The 15,434-nt window shown below is 42.0% G+C and overlaps 1 protein-coding gene across 1 annotated transcript in view; it reads right to left on the bottom strand.

Moving 5' to 3' along the window:
* The window catches only part of LOC128743759 (klarsicht protein), a 505,034-nt gene that overhangs the window by 17,303 nt on the left and 472,297 nt on the right, over nt 1–15,434 (bottom strand). The window contains exons 9-12 of the mRNA XM_053840420.1: nt 13,608–14,243; nt 12,261–13,173; nt 1,673–2,040; nt 368–473 (exon numbers count right to left, since the gene is read on the bottom strand). Of these exons, the coding sequence (XP_053696395.1) occupies nt 368–473; nt 1,673–2,040; nt 12,261–13,173; nt 13,608–14,243 (2,023 nt within the window). The remainder of the gene's footprint in view (nt 1–367; nt 474–1,672; nt 2,041–12,260; nt 13,174–13,607; nt 14,244–15,434) is intronic.

Genomic DNA, 15,434 nt, shown 5'->3' with positions numbered 1-15,434 from the left:
CGCAGGATGTTTCCAAAATCGAGTAGAAAATCGATCATCGTAGCAATAAATCGGGTAATCCGGGCACAACGACACTCCTGCCGAATTACCACCACCTTCCGGCGGGGGGAGGAGTTTCCACCGAATTTCTCCAACCGTACACCACTATCGTCGTCATCGGACGATTCGTTCAGGTCCTGAGCTTTAATCGCGTCGTGCGATTTGCGTCCAGCTCCTTCTTCGTCGTTGTCGTCATCGTCACTGTCGTCATTGTCCGTTTGATTGTTCGGATAGTGGTGCACCTCTTGTTTGCGCTTACGTTTGTGCAGTGTCTGGGCAGACTTACCGTCGTCCTGTTGCTGTTGGTGGTTGGGGGCATTGGGCTTACCTCGTAAATCCTGACACTTGGCCGCCGTCAGAACCGTTCCCGGCTGGGACAGCAGCACCGTTTCCAGACAGCGTACGTTCTCCCGGCAGGTCTTGATGATTTCGTCCTGCGAGCGAAAGTAAGCACGGGTAAGAAGTGAAGGGAAAATTAATAAAAGATTGTTTGGATCAAACAAAAGTAGGAAAGCGTTTGTTTTATTTGTTTTATTTTTTTATATGAAATTAGTTTGCTTTATGATCTTTTGCCAGATCGGTTTGGCCTAGCCATGATCGTGTCTGTGCGGTAAGTAGAGTGGTGAGTTGTGGTAATATCATGACCTAGAATGCAAAAGCTTTTTGGGAAAGAAATGTTTCAATTTGATTGTCTCCTTATGATCAGAGAAATCTGCCAAAATCATTATGGCGCTTACTTTAAAATATGTTAGTTATTAATATAATGAAGGACTGCACAAGTTTTCTATAAAAAACACTAAACCTACCTTGTGTTTCTACAGTACATATGGAGAACAATAAACACGTCCTTACAACTTATCTAATCTGAATCAAAGTCAAATTCTGACAATAAATAATTTGATTGGAAGCCAATTTTGGATTTTGAGTTTGACTACAATATATCTTTTTCACAAAAATAAGGTTCAAATGTCTATTAAATGCATGCAAAGTTAGACGTTGAAGTAAAATTAACTTCCAACATGTTTAGTTTCGTTAACGTTGAAAACCAGAAAATCCAGGTGAAATAAAATAAACGAATTCGTTATATTCAAGTTAGTGTAAATTTATTGTAAAATCACTATTTACTCACGGTGTAAAACAAACACGTAGTTTACCATCTGCTAATTTTTCTCGGTTGAAAGGAATAGACTTCGTTCAAATACCGTTTACCTTGCGTATTTGAAACTTCAAGGGACAGATCCGACTAGTTTTGAGTCATCAATTTGGAGGTGACACCTAACAGCGCAGCTGTTTGCTAATCAAATTTTTACCTTCAAATCATAAATATTTGGCGGCAGCCTCCAAATTGATAAATGGAATAAACTAACGAATAATCTTTTGCAAACAAATACTGGCAATTGTATTTACATATTCACATTGCTCCCGCGCGCATATGTACATTCCGTTTTACAAAAAACTAACATTTTCGGGACCAAACAAAACGAAACCGTGTCCCGCTATAGAGTTAGGTATTACCATAACACAGCTCCACATAAAGGTACACCAGCACAAACAGGATGGTATTGAGGCAGCAGCAGTAGGTGCATGCATAGCGCAAACCAACATCACAGTAATAGAGAAGCAACAATCTTACATAGTCCTCCGGTTTGAGCAGGTGCGACTTGGCCTTGAGGGCTTCGGTGTTGGCGAAGCGCAGCTTGCTCTGGATCAGCAGCTTCTTCATTTCCGCTTCCATGTCCTCGTCGAACTCGTTGTTGGAGCTGGAGCTCGTTTCGTGCGACAGCGAGCGCAGGAAGCTATTGTGCTTGTCCACGGAACGCAGCGACCGACGGCGACCGCTACCCAGGCCGCCGCCACCGCCGCCAGTTCCGCTCGCACCGGACTGATCCGGGCTTTCGTACAGCACGTGATGCTTGCCGCGGGCCGTCAGCGATTTGTCCAGCCCGAGCGAGTGGTGCGGCGGGCTGCCCGACTTGCTGGACCAGGAGTTCATGTTGTGACCTGCAATGGGGAACAAGTACGAGATTAGTAGCAGGTTTTGGGCAAACGTGCAATTTTTTATCAATTTCTAAGTTGAAAGCCCAAGATTCAATGATTGTACCGCAAAACGGGGTAACATTGCATTTATTCACTAATTTGAAGCTCTGGTACCTTTCTACAATTCGTTCATTTCTTGGATGTGAAACGCCTGTCTTTTTTAGTTTTGTTGCAATTTCTTTTTTAACATATGGTTTTGGGTGTTGATTTAGTATCTGAAAACTGCATGAAATCATACATCACGCATAGCAAACTAGGTCACCGTGTGCGACGGACACGGTCTAAAGCGTACGGAATACAATAACGAAACAGACAACAGAAAGCAATTGCAATATTAAATTGTATTCTTCTGAAGAATTCGTGGACATTCACCTTTGTTATGGCTTCCAGGCTGTTATGACAGCGCAGCAGGAGTATGGTTGAAGATTTTTTGATCGTTGGCTACCTAATGCAAGTAAGTGAACACAAATCCAGAAATGTTCCTTTTGTTACATATTGATTTTAATTCAGGATCAACTTAACTAAGCTTCTGAGAAGGAACGAGGCTTCGAGGAGAGCATCATCAACAAAAGGGCATCAGCGATTGACCATAAAATTTTTCGGATCGTGGGAAATTATCTCTAGACAAGCACAAGACAAATTGTGGCACAGCCCCGTGCCACACTAGAAGGAGTGGAGCATGCTGAATCGGGTAAAAATTCATCCTTTCCATGGTACAGCGAATAAACCTAAGCGGCTGGAGTTTTGTAGGATTATGCAAGCAAAAGCGGAGGCGAGCCCTAAATTTATGAAAAACATTGTTGTTACTGTCGTTGTTTTTCACACGTGTCAGATTGTGTTCGTCGCAGGCGGTAATCTAGTGTGCTATGCGTGATGTAAGAAGTCGTGCAGTTTTAAGATACTAATTTAACACCTAACAAAATACGTTTAAAACGAAATTGGAACGAAACTAAAAGAGATAGGTGTTTTACGTCAAAGAACGAATTGTAGAACGGTACCAGAGCTTCAAATTATTATGGTAAAGGAATCAGTTTTGTCACACCTTTTTAGGAGAAATTCAATAAAAACGCCTTTAAAAATACTTATTTCAAAGCATTTTGCTTCTAAAAAGTGACTAAATTGCATGAAGTATGAGATTTAAGAGCAATTTTCAGTACAAAATTCTCTCAGCTTTCGAGTTGAGAGAATTGAGCTAGCTAGGATAGTTTTTGTACCAGAGTGACAGAACAGAAAACTAAAAATGTTTAATAACTCTGTAACGATTGAGATTTGACTATATGCGTAGAAGGACATTTTTCGTCAAATGTGTTCCTCTGAATTATTATCACAAAGCTACCTACCACACCCTGTATATGGACGTGGCCGTTTGTGGTGCCAGGTTTTGCTGAAGAAAAATCCGTAGTTTTACCATCTGTGTTTGGAAGTTTATCCGACGTTTGTTCTTCATATAAAGTGTTTCTCAGTTTTGCTAAAAAGTGATAATTTTTATCACATAGGTATTCGTGATTGCATTTGAAGCAAATTAATACTTTTTTGAATCGAATCAGTTTATGATACATTTCAAATTTCCTCTATATTATTCAAGAAGACATAATCTTGACTTTCGTTATTCGCTTTTAGCCTTTATCGTTCCGAATTCTTTAATTTTTCGTCGTTTGGTTATTTTGTATTTTGTCTTTAATTTTTCGTTTTTTTTTTGTTTTGCTAAGTGTACTCCGTCAACTTTTTCGCCGTTATTGTCAACTTCTTGTCGTTTTCTGTTTGTTCCAATGTCATTTAACACCTTGGGTAACTTTAACACCTTGGGTCATTCGTCGTTTCTGGTCCTCGACGTGAGAGATGTGAATGCTAACCACTGCACCGTGTTTTGTTGTCTTTTAACGTTTGTTGGTCGTTTTTCGTTATTTTTAACATCTGGTATTCTATCATCGCCTTTTTGTCTCTTTTCAGTGATTTGTTTGTCATTTTTTATTGCTTTTTGTGGTGTTTTTGATTTGATGGAATCGTCATTAGTGACTTTTTTGGCATAACCTGTCACTGTTTTGCTGACTTAATTAATTGTTTCTCTAATACCTTTAGCCAAAGGCTACATCTATTTACAATCTTTTCGTCATTTTGTATGGATTTTTTAGCAATTTTGTCGCTGTTTGTAATGTTTTAGGCTTGACCAAACTCGTGATTTTTAGTCATGACCTTGAAATGCGGTCAGGCATATAATATTTTTTTGAAACGATGATTCTACAATTGATGAAGGGACGGTAAGGGAAAGTAATGAAGAAGGATTTTTTGAGAATGGAGGGGAAGAGTGAAAAGGAAGGGGGGCACCTTCCAGCATTGGACAAAAGATAGGAGTCACAACGACAACTTGTTAAGCGTAGCTACCTATTACCCCCCCCCCCTTCCTTTCCACTCTTCCCCTCCATTCTCAAAAAATTCTTCTTCATTACTTTCCCTTACCGTCCCTTCATCAATTGTAGAATCATCGTTTCAAAAAAATATTAACGTTTTAGGCGTCTTTTAACAGTATTTTTGTCGTCTTTCAACTTTTCGCCTACTTGACTTCACTTTTTCGTCGCGTCTTTTTGATGACGTATATTCGCCATCCTTTTGTAATTTTTTCTGTATATTTTATCGACTGTTTGACAATTTTTAAATGTCTCTTGCCCATTTTTTGTCGTGTTTTTTTTGTTGCAGTTTTTTGTCGTCTTTTTATCGTATTTTTGCCATTTTTCACAGTTCACAGTTCCATTGACTTTTATTCACATTTTCGTCAACATCCGCTGTCTTTTGCCGGCTCTACGTTGTCTTTTCTATTTATTTTAGTCATCTTTTCATCGCTTTCTGAAGGTCCAAGTGTTTTTATTTGTTAAAAAGAGCATATTGAACAATAATGCATATTGAACAAGGATTCCGTCTACTTGATTGAAAAGAACAACCTTATTCGCTTGATTTTGAAGTTCTATTGCATTACAGAAATCAAATTACGGAGCTGTCAAAATGTGGGAAAAAACAAAAATGAAAATATTTAGCTATTTTGCCGCACTTCAACCAGGAAAATATCAGTATTACTATAAATATCTCCCGTCAAAGCGAAAAATGTTAGTTTTTATTAACAGCAATAAAGCAAATCTTCCATTTTTGATACACTTCTCATTAAATAAAAGTATTCTATTCGCTTCTTTCTCTCAGAAAGAAAAAAACTATGCTTTTTAGGATATTATTCATTGCATGTAGCGTACACGTACTTTTTGTCACTAAATGAAACTTTCAATCTTTTCCGCAAAGTTTATGAAATTCCGTAGATTTGAGCACTTGATCCGTAGGTCCGTAGAAAATTCCTATATCCGTAGAACTACGGATAAATCCGTAGATCTAGCATCACGGCCAATCGATTCATAAGCTACTGATTTTCACTTATTTTCCATTCGGAATTCCTGTATACCGCGCGTTGTCGACGTTCGTGGAAAGTAAGGCGGCTAACTTCTCGAATGGTAGCAGGCATACACACAAGACCTGACACTTTAAGATGGAACCATTTCGGTGTTCTTACCTTTACCACCCGAACCACGTTGTCGGGATCCGGGAAAACTTCAACGTAGTCGCATAGCGATTTTCCTTGGATAGCACCATTTGGTCAACCTTCAAATGTGTTGCTTACGGAAATTGCTGATTTTGGTTGTGAAGTTGTCAAATATGTCCTCGTTTTCACCTCCTCCAATGCTGCAGAAAGAAGCTGCTGCATTTGTTATGCTGCAGAAAGAAGCTGCTGCATTTGTTGGTAGTGCAGCAGTCCAATTGTGATCCAGCTTGTCTAGATCCTCTGACAATGGAGTAAGTGGGCGACATGGAGTTCATGACCACTTCTATCTGGGCAGGAGCGGTTCAATCACTTTGATTCAATTTTGATAATTTGACAGTACCGTGTCAGCCGAGCAATATTTAACAACAGTTGTATATGGGACATTTGTAGAACTAGTTATTATGTACAATTTTGCTGAAGAAATTTTTGCTGTCACTTTTGTAGTTACGATGCTACAATGCTAGTCTCATTAGTAACTAAGTGAACGTTCGTTTAGTCACTAATGAGGTACTAGCATTGTAGCACCGTGAATACAAAAGCTATAGCAAAACTCTATTCAGCAAAATTGTAGATAATAATTAGTTCTACAAACATCCCATACACAACTTTATCAGATTTTGCTCAGCTGAGACGGTACTGTCAAATGAATCAAAACTGAGTCAAAGTGATCAAACCATTCTTGGATCTGGGTAAGAAAGAATCGTTATCATGTCTTCGAACGAAAGTTGTCGGGGGGCTCTGTAGCCGCAAGGTTACCGAGTCTGCTTTGACAAGCGAATGGTCATGGGTTCGAATCTTAGTAGAATCAGGCCATTCGATGTCAAAGTGACTTTAGCATGGGTTTATTCTCAGGCCCCTCATCGCCCTTCCTTCATGCTGAGTTCTATATTATCCCGATATGGCCTATTGACAGTGCAAAAATGAGACCCTTGTAGTAAAAATGCACTGGTTTGCTACGCCAGGGATGACTATAATTGGGGACTGTGCGCTGTCATGTGGAACGAGGTGGATAAAGTAGAGTAAAGCATTGAAAGAAGGGTACCCAATTACACACAAGCACGCATAAAAAAAAAGAAATTCAATAAGCATATCGCTCACTCAATAGCGACTATAGCTAAAATAAATGCAGTGCGGGTTATACAACAAACACCCGGGCGATATCACAATAGATCTAACTTACTGGTCGCAGTGATGAGTCCATACAGGAAAAAAAAAAAAAAAGTTGTCGTTGACCCAGAACTCGAATGAGTGACATCTTTGCAGACTTCACGGCAGCCTCCCAGCCGAAGTAGCTGGATTGTTTAACAAATCGTGGAGCTCTCGCAGGTGGTTGCAAGCACCCTGGAAGTTGAGGCCGTTATCCGAGTGTATCTCGGCAAGTAGACCTCTACGGAAAATGAAGCCTCGCAAGGCGCCCAAGAAAGCGATAGTAGAGAGATCTTCTGCTAGCTTGAGGTGAACAACCCCTGTGCTAAAGCAATCGAAAACGGCGATGTAGGCCTTTTGGGATGCTGCTTTATAAAGTTGACCAAATGGTTGTGAATCTGAGACAGGGTTGCTTCGAAAGCAGCGAATATAATTGCGAAAAATATGAGTTGCCAGACGTCTACCTTTTAAAGGTCAGAAGCAGAACTTTTGCCGGATTTTAGCGAGTATCATACGGGGACCCGAATGAAGTAAAATTTCATGATACGCAACTGCCACCTTCCGCGAGAAAGAATTGTAATTGTAATTGGATGCGTTAATCACTTAGTTTACAACTTTGCTCAGAGTCAAGTATTTATAAAGAGAAAAACATTACAATGGAGATCTAATAAGTAAGCAATTAAGTTAGCAACTATGAGCAATGCATGAATGATAGTAAGTAAATAAATATAAAGTTAGAGTAGGGAGACGTAAAAGTGCGATAAGGGTGAAAGTGCGATTCAATGGTTTATCAGTGCGGATTTCGAGTAAATTGACTACATTGGCACGGATGGGTGAGTACTTTGATAGCTTAAATCTATCGTAAACATTTGTTGTTTATTTTGTTATACGGCAAATACGATATCGACAGGAGGATATTACTTGTTGACAAATTATAGCAGCGTTTTACATCACTCAGATATCTTTACAAAATATATTTCGCTTTTCCGTAATTTGATCAAACCCCGTCAAACGCGTAGCGGGGCAAAAGTTCGATTTACTGACGGGGTAAAAGTGCGATTCATGCATCGAGAATCTAACTCATTTTGTTGGGGTGTTCGGTTGCGTGTTTGAGTGGATAATACTGAGTAAATTTCCGAAAGGTCTTCAGGCTGCTAAATACTTTCGCAACTACGTTCTTGTGATCTGGGAATTCCATTTCAGGTTGCAGTCCATGATCAACCCAAGATTAGTCACTTTTTCGGATAATGAAATTGCCTCTCCACAAAGCATAATGGGTGATGGTGTCACTATTTTACCTTCTTTGCAGAATATAATGACTTGGTTTGTGTTTTCTTCGGGTTGGGAAAAAAACAATTATCTGCTGCCCAACGCTCTATTGCAGCTAGATCATGGTTAACAGTCGCAATGAGTTTGTCTCCCTCCGCGATTTGCCCAGAGATATATAGTTGTAGGTCGTCTGCATACAGTTGGTACTGACATCCCAGCTAGCACCAACTCGTATATCAATGTACGAAAACTATCGTAAATATCTCCTAACAAACTCGAAATCGTAACTAAAGCTGGATAAAGTGAGATCAAGTTGATTTTCTGTCGTATATAATGATAATGACTGACATACATACGATTTTCAGCACAAACTCGTAGAGTAGTAAGGAGCGACTCGCGCTTAATCGGATATTATCGTATATAAATACTTATATAGTCGTAACGTTCAAAATTATTCGTAATCACGTATATCACCTCCAAAATAGTATGGATATGCTAATTTTACGCATGGAATACGATTTATTTAGCATGTATATCTGTACTTAATGCTGATTTTTACCTTTTTTATACATACGAAAATGCTAGCTGGGATAGCAGCTCGCTTGGGAGGCTGTTGATGTACATGGCAAACATTAAAGTACTGAGATTCCGTGCTCCATCTGAGAAACGAAAATCACTGGATAGTTTATTACTCAAAACCATGTGGTTAACACAATTAAAGACGAGAGAAAAGTCTACTAATGGTCGCCTGGAACAATCGTGAGGTGCCTAACGATGTACGATTCTGTAGCAAGTCTTAGCCGATCACCAACTCGGCGTATGCCTAATTGATCCAAGAACGGAATGAGCAGCTTCAGTGACGAATGAGCAGGAACGATACTATGATTAACATGCGCCTTAATCTCAACACCACTACATATTTGGCTTCTTGCAGATCCTTAACACTGAGTGATGGGGTAATGTGGAGCGGCTCACGACGTTGACACCTCCGAATGAATCTTACACATAATGTGGTAATTCGCCAAAATATTCAGCAGCTATTCCAATGCCGGTCGAGTAGTGACGGCCAATATGACGGTAAATCAGAAAGGTCTCTTGGCATGACGCCTCGTTTCCACTCGCTTCCTCGGTTCCACCAATATCCCTTAGTGAGCTTCTGATTGTGAAAGACTCAGTTTGCGACAAATGTTAGCCAAACGTATGGTGGCAGCTTCAACCATGGCAGAACAACGGTCGAATCCGACCAGAACCAAGCCTCAATATCTTCCATTTAGAGTACACGAACGATAGTTCGATAAAATTTTGCAGCTACAAAGACTCCACACAATTCCAAGCTTACGAGCGTAACCTTCTTCACACTTGCGGGATGAGATTTTGCGGCCAATAATACGACTTTTATCTGCCCGAACTAACTAATTGAACGATCGTAAATACATGCACCGTATGCAGTTTCGGATACATCCGAAAATGTATAGAACTGTATCAGCATTGGATGATCGGTAAACGCATGTCGGTCCACCTTGAAGTTGGCAAGTAGTGGCAGCTGCTGACAAAAACCTGTTTCTCCAAATCTGGCTATTATGGATCATCCCAACGTTGACTAACCACCCATAGTAGCTACATTAGAATCTGCAGATCGCTATGATACCGTTGGGATCGAATAACTGCGGGATAACGGAATATACCTTGCGCCTAGTCCACTGTCCGCTTACAGTGAGGCCCGACGCGCTGATTCTCAACACGCCTAGCTCTGGTAGCCAATGTAGACGAAGTTCCCAATTCATCAGCAGCCGATCCTGTTATCACATTCTTCGAGTTTGATACCCATTTTCGTAGTTTGAAGGCAACTTTTGACAAGAGTAGTTGCAATTCTTTCCGCAGCAAAATAGCCTCTTCTTCGGAGTCTGCTCCTCCAATGTAGTCATCGACATAAATGTCACGAACAAGCGCCGCGTATGCTCGTGACTTTTACCGTGCTTTTTAGGGCCTTTTCAGTCTTTTACGGAATTTAGAAATTTACTAACACTAACTAGTTAGTGTGTGAAGTTTGAAAAATTTTGAAAAAGTTTGAAAAGGTTCAACTATGATAGTAGCAAAGTTGTTGGAAAGACGACAGATATGCACAGAAAAACTAAAGAAGACATTTACATTCTTAAAAGTAAATATTTTCAACGACGAACTGAGACAACTCTATCCTTGAAAAAGACTAAAATAAACAGTCGAAACGTCGGAGTGAATTGAAAAAACCAGTTCTAAATTCCGTAAAAGACTGAAAATGCCAAAAAAGCGCGGTAAAAATTACGAAACTAACAGTCGACAGAGTCTAAAGTACGCTCGTGAGTATTGATCATTTTCGTTGTATGCCAGCTGCTGCAAACACCGCGTTGCAAGGAACGATGATAGGGCTAGCCCAAAGGTAACTTTAGACTCCACAGAGTCCGGAGTAAATATCGTCTGGGTGTACTACCACCTGAGGTATATCAGTCAGCAACGAGAGCAACCAAATACTCGTAGAAGTAGATCAAAGAGAGGGTCCTGGATTACGAACCAATCATCAGCGCGTCATTCAGACAGTAATTGGATGACGACTTGGCTGAACCATCCAAAACCGGCCGAATCTTGGTTGTCGCCCTCGCCACTTTGAAGACATGATGGTGAGGTAAGTAGAAAGCGATCCATTTATCGCGCTTCAGCTCCTCTTCAGCAACGATGTCCATGTGATTTTGATCCAAATAAGCTTTCGTTTCTTCATTGTATCGCCTGCGTAGTCCCGGATCCTTGCTCAATCGCCGTTCAAGTCTTCTCACCGCCATAACCTTCGTTTCACCATCCGCGTCCCGTAGAGTCACGAAAAAATGTGGTTTGAAAGTGCTCTTCACAATCCTTTTATTCCTCAGCCAGCTTTGGTGCGTCTTGCAGTCCTTCAATGGTTCAAAAAAGCATTTTTTAAGTAGTTGTATTGACCGTCGCATGGCAGCAAGGAACAGGATTCATACTTCCTAAATCCGCTTTGCCAGCCGCAATCCACTCGAACACGGTGTTGACGAAAAGTGGAAGCCCTTCGCTTACGTGCTGTATTTGAACTCTACCGTGATTTAGCACCAAGAACTGGAAGAAGTATTCCAAGCCCAAAATAATGTCAATCGGAGCTCGCTTATGAAAACTTGAATCTACCAAGATCATGTCGGATGGAAGATTCCAACTGCCGAATCGTCGTTGAAGGTTGGTCCTCAAAAAAATCCATCGGCGTCGAATAATCTGTAGTACGGGAACCGATTGAAGCAGACACACGCGAACTGCCGACTCCCGCCTTTCTTGCCTTTCTGGGTAACTTCGAAATCTGACATAACCTCTTTGAAATAAGATTTGCTTGCAATCTGTTGTCCAGAAGGGCTCTCGCCATATGCAATCACTCGTTACAATCTTTCACCGACACGAGGCAGAGAGGCACAGAGGCAGAGTTTGATATTGATAATCCAGGATGTAGCACAGTTTGGTGCTTCCTTTTAAATGTTCAGCAGCAATGACTTGAACTACACTCTCGAACGTAGTGGCCACGATAGAGACAATTACTGCACAGTTTCTTGGAGTTTACGACTTGGAGCCGCTTATCCAGTGCCATATGTAAGCTCAAATCGATCCCAGAGTGAAGAAAATAGTTGCTGGCCGTCATTTATCTCAAATGCTAAAAAATGCGCGAGTGGGGCACAGATAATGTCCCAGAGCATTGCTAGAAGGAAGTATGATTCCATAGGAGTACCGATATCAATCCACTGGATCAATTTGTGTGGGACGTCAAATAACGGGATTCCAATAAAGGCCTCACACAACAGCTGGGTTGGTCAAAGTCAAAATTTCACACAAAATTCACATTTTGTGGTAATTTCTATAAACAAACCAGAGAAGCACTCATGGGAAACCCATTGTGTCGCAGCTTATGCTTGATGATTAACTTTGCTAAAAATTTAACCTGAATATTGGAACACGATTAGAAAGTGAACTTTAATTAAAATCACGCATTGGCATTTTTCCAGTAATGCGCAGCTAAATTCTTTTTCGTTAATTCCAAAAACGTATGCGAATCTCGGATTCGATAATTCATAATTAAAATAAATTACTTGATAACTATGGATTTGAGCCAAAAATTACGAATAAACAGAAGCACAAATAAATCATTCAATCTACTCACTGTAGCGATCGTCCATCCGGTACTCGTCCAGTCGCTTCCGCCGGTTCAGCGAGTTCGCACTCGGCTCCGAACTCTTGCCGAGCGGGTCATTCTTGCGAAAGCGTGGCGGTGACAGCGAGTCCATGTTGGCTGCCGATAGCGAGGACGACGCACAGTCGGACTGCGAGTCGATGAAGTTGCGATAGTCGTCGCCGAAGTCCAGCAGGCGCCGTGCCGCGTCCGTGTCGCGATCCTCCGAGTACGGTTCGCTCATGTATTTCTCCTGGTAGTTATCCCATGCTTGCTCCGAGAAGCTACTCATCTCCTCCGTGCCTGTTCCTGTGCCATTCTGATCCGTTTCGCCGGCTCGCTCTACCCCATCTAGATTATAATTAGCCAGCGCGGCTAATGATCCTAGATTGACACTACCACAGCGAGCGCGCGTTACGCTGGAACCGATCTTGAAGTTGGGCTTCGGCATCGATGCCGCCGACTGTTGCTGCTGCTGTTGGTTCTGGTCCTCCTCGCTATCCGGAGCCGATTTCTTCGTCGTAACCGTGGCCAACATTGTCGTCATGGTCGTTCCCCTCGTCGTCTGCCGGGCAGAGAACGATTTGCGGGATCCAGACGAGCCGGACAGGGACGACAGCGTGACCAAGTCGTCCGATAGTCGAATCCGACCGGAGAAGGACTCGGACTTGAGCAGGCTTCCCCGATGATTGCCACCGGATTGGTGCTGGTGCTGCTGGCGACCACTGCCGCTGCTACTTCCGGCTGAAAGTTGAATTTCTCTTAATGGTTGTTGTTGTTGTTGCTGCTGTTGAAGCAGCTGCTGCTGGTGCTGGAGAATTAACGAGTGCTGCAGAAGATGCAATGCAGAAGACTGCTGGGTGTGAGGCTGCGACTCGTCGGATCCGGACTCGTCTATGCGATTCTGGAAGAGGAGAGGGAAGCGATAATTGTAAGTGTAATCGTGATTCAATTTGCTTGTTGAGATCATTAGGACTTGTTAAAGGATGAGATCATAAATCGACAAAGTTTGTTGGAATAATGAATATTTACACGAATTTTAATTTGAATTTAGTAAACTTCGACTGTAATTTCTTTTATTAATAAACAAACAAACAGCACTGGTTCGATTGAAGAGACACTCCTAAAACGAATGCATCGTGATCAACACATTCTACTGCAGACAGCATTTCATTAACACCTACGACGCATTGCAAAATATTCAGATGCTTATTTCGGTCGAACAGTTGCAGTCATTTCAAGTCTTATCAAACAACCGTTTCTGTTTGTTTATCATCGCAAAATGCCCCGCTTAAGATAAAGACCTCGCATAAAGCCACCCACCCTGCTGCTACTCACCTTTCTCCTGGAGCGTAGCTTTCGTTTTTTCAGTGAACTTTTGCTGTCGGTGCTTTTCGTCATCAGCGGCTGTTGGCTGCCCCCACCGCTGCTGCTTGTGGCCGCTAGCATCATCGCCGCGGCACTGGCCGTCGTCGCCGTAGTCGGCTTCATCGTGCCCCGCATGGCGGACATCGTATTCAGAGCCGACTCGCTGATCGAAAAACTCGCCATCAGCCGCTGGTTCTGGTGCTTCTCCAGCCGCTCGCCATACTGATTTATTTCAACCGCCGAGGTGTTAAGCTGGGAAATACAGGATACCGACCAAGGCCGTTCACCGGTTGGTTTGTTGACACGTCGCTTCACCAGCGACGGGTTGGAGTTGGAATTGTTCTTCGATTCGACTTCGTCGTTGGACACGGTTGACATCTCCGAGGGGTACACGTTGTCGGTTAGCATTTCCTGCGACGTTGCTGCGTCGTTACCCTGCAAGCAGGTAGCGACGGAGTTGGCTAACCCTTCCGAGCTGTCCGTGTCGCGGGTGATCGAATCGGAATCGGTGTACTCGCCGGATGCTTCGCAATCAGTTGTGGGACCGGAACCGGGCAGTAACGGGGCCGTGGCGGCGACGTCGAGTGGCTGCTTTTCGAGCCATTCCTGGTGACGAAGGGAGAGAAAGATACATATAAATAAATATGATCAATATAATAAGTAAAAGAAACGCAGTTATTATCGGCAGTAAAAATGACATTGACAATGATCTTTATGATGATTTCTGGTTCAAAATGTTGTGAAACATTTTACACAAGTAAAATTTCAGGATATACCAAAGAGAAAAAGTAGGGGATCGTCTCTGGTTGTTAAACGGCTCCGGTTGTGAAACACCTACTATTTTTCTGATTATTAACATTATATTTATCTTACAACATTCGACTTTTGACTTCTGACTTTTGGCTTTTCAATTTTAATTTCCGCAGTTTGAATTCTAACCTTTGACTTTGAGTTTTTGGCTTTCGAACTTTAATCTTCGACTTTTGACCAATGTTGCAAATCTAGCGAGAGGCAAACGATGCCTGCCTTCATTCGAGTGAATATGAGAAGCATAACCAACGCCTATGCCATTGATGCAAGCGTACAACAAACAACCGCCGTTGCTGTGTGCAGACATTCTGCTACCTGCACACTCGCGAACGCACAGCATCGTAGCGTCTTTCTGCATAGCCCACTCACTAGGCCAACAACTCGTGAACAGACAGCTGCCCGTAAGGACTAGAGGTACACTAGGATACAGATTTTGCATTACTTTTTTATGGTTCATTTAACGCCCTCAACTCCACACGCGGGTGGGAGTGCGAATCATTGCTCGAGCTGCAATGACGAGTGAAACGACGACCGTAGCTGTTAGCTAAATACACACTCGCAAAAACTCGTCGCAGTACATGAACAAATAAGAACCTAAGTCTGAAAGGGATGCTTAAGCCGGCGTGGTCGTTAGAACGGGTACGCGTGTGTGAGAAAATTAAACCACACTACCCAAGTAGCACACTTTAGGTCCATTTAGTTGAAGCAACCGACTGAACTGACTGACTGAACGACTGAAATTAGTCATAATTCAGTTACCACAACTACTTTATAACAACCGTGCTAGTAGGATAGTGTAGGCTTCGTAACAGTGCTTTTGACCTGTAACTTTCAGCTGCTGCCTTCCGAGTTTTGAGTTTCTATTACCTTTGGGCTCTTACTTTTCAAATTCTGATTTTTACGTTTGACTAAAATTTTCCCTGAATATTTGACTTTTGTCTTTTGAATTTTTTTGATCGACGTTTGATTTTACGTTTTGGTTTAATA

This window comes from Sabethes cyaneus, chromosome 3 (genome assembly GCF_943734655.1).
Source record: "Sabethes cyaneus chromosome 3, idSabCyanKW18_F2, whole genome shotgun sequence".
NCBI lineage: Eukaryota > Metazoa > Arthropoda > Insecta > Diptera > Culicidae > Sabethes > Sabethes cyaneus.
The sequence above is the reverse complement of the archived record's forward strand: the minus strand, read 5'-3'. Positions and strand labels throughout refer to the sequence as shown.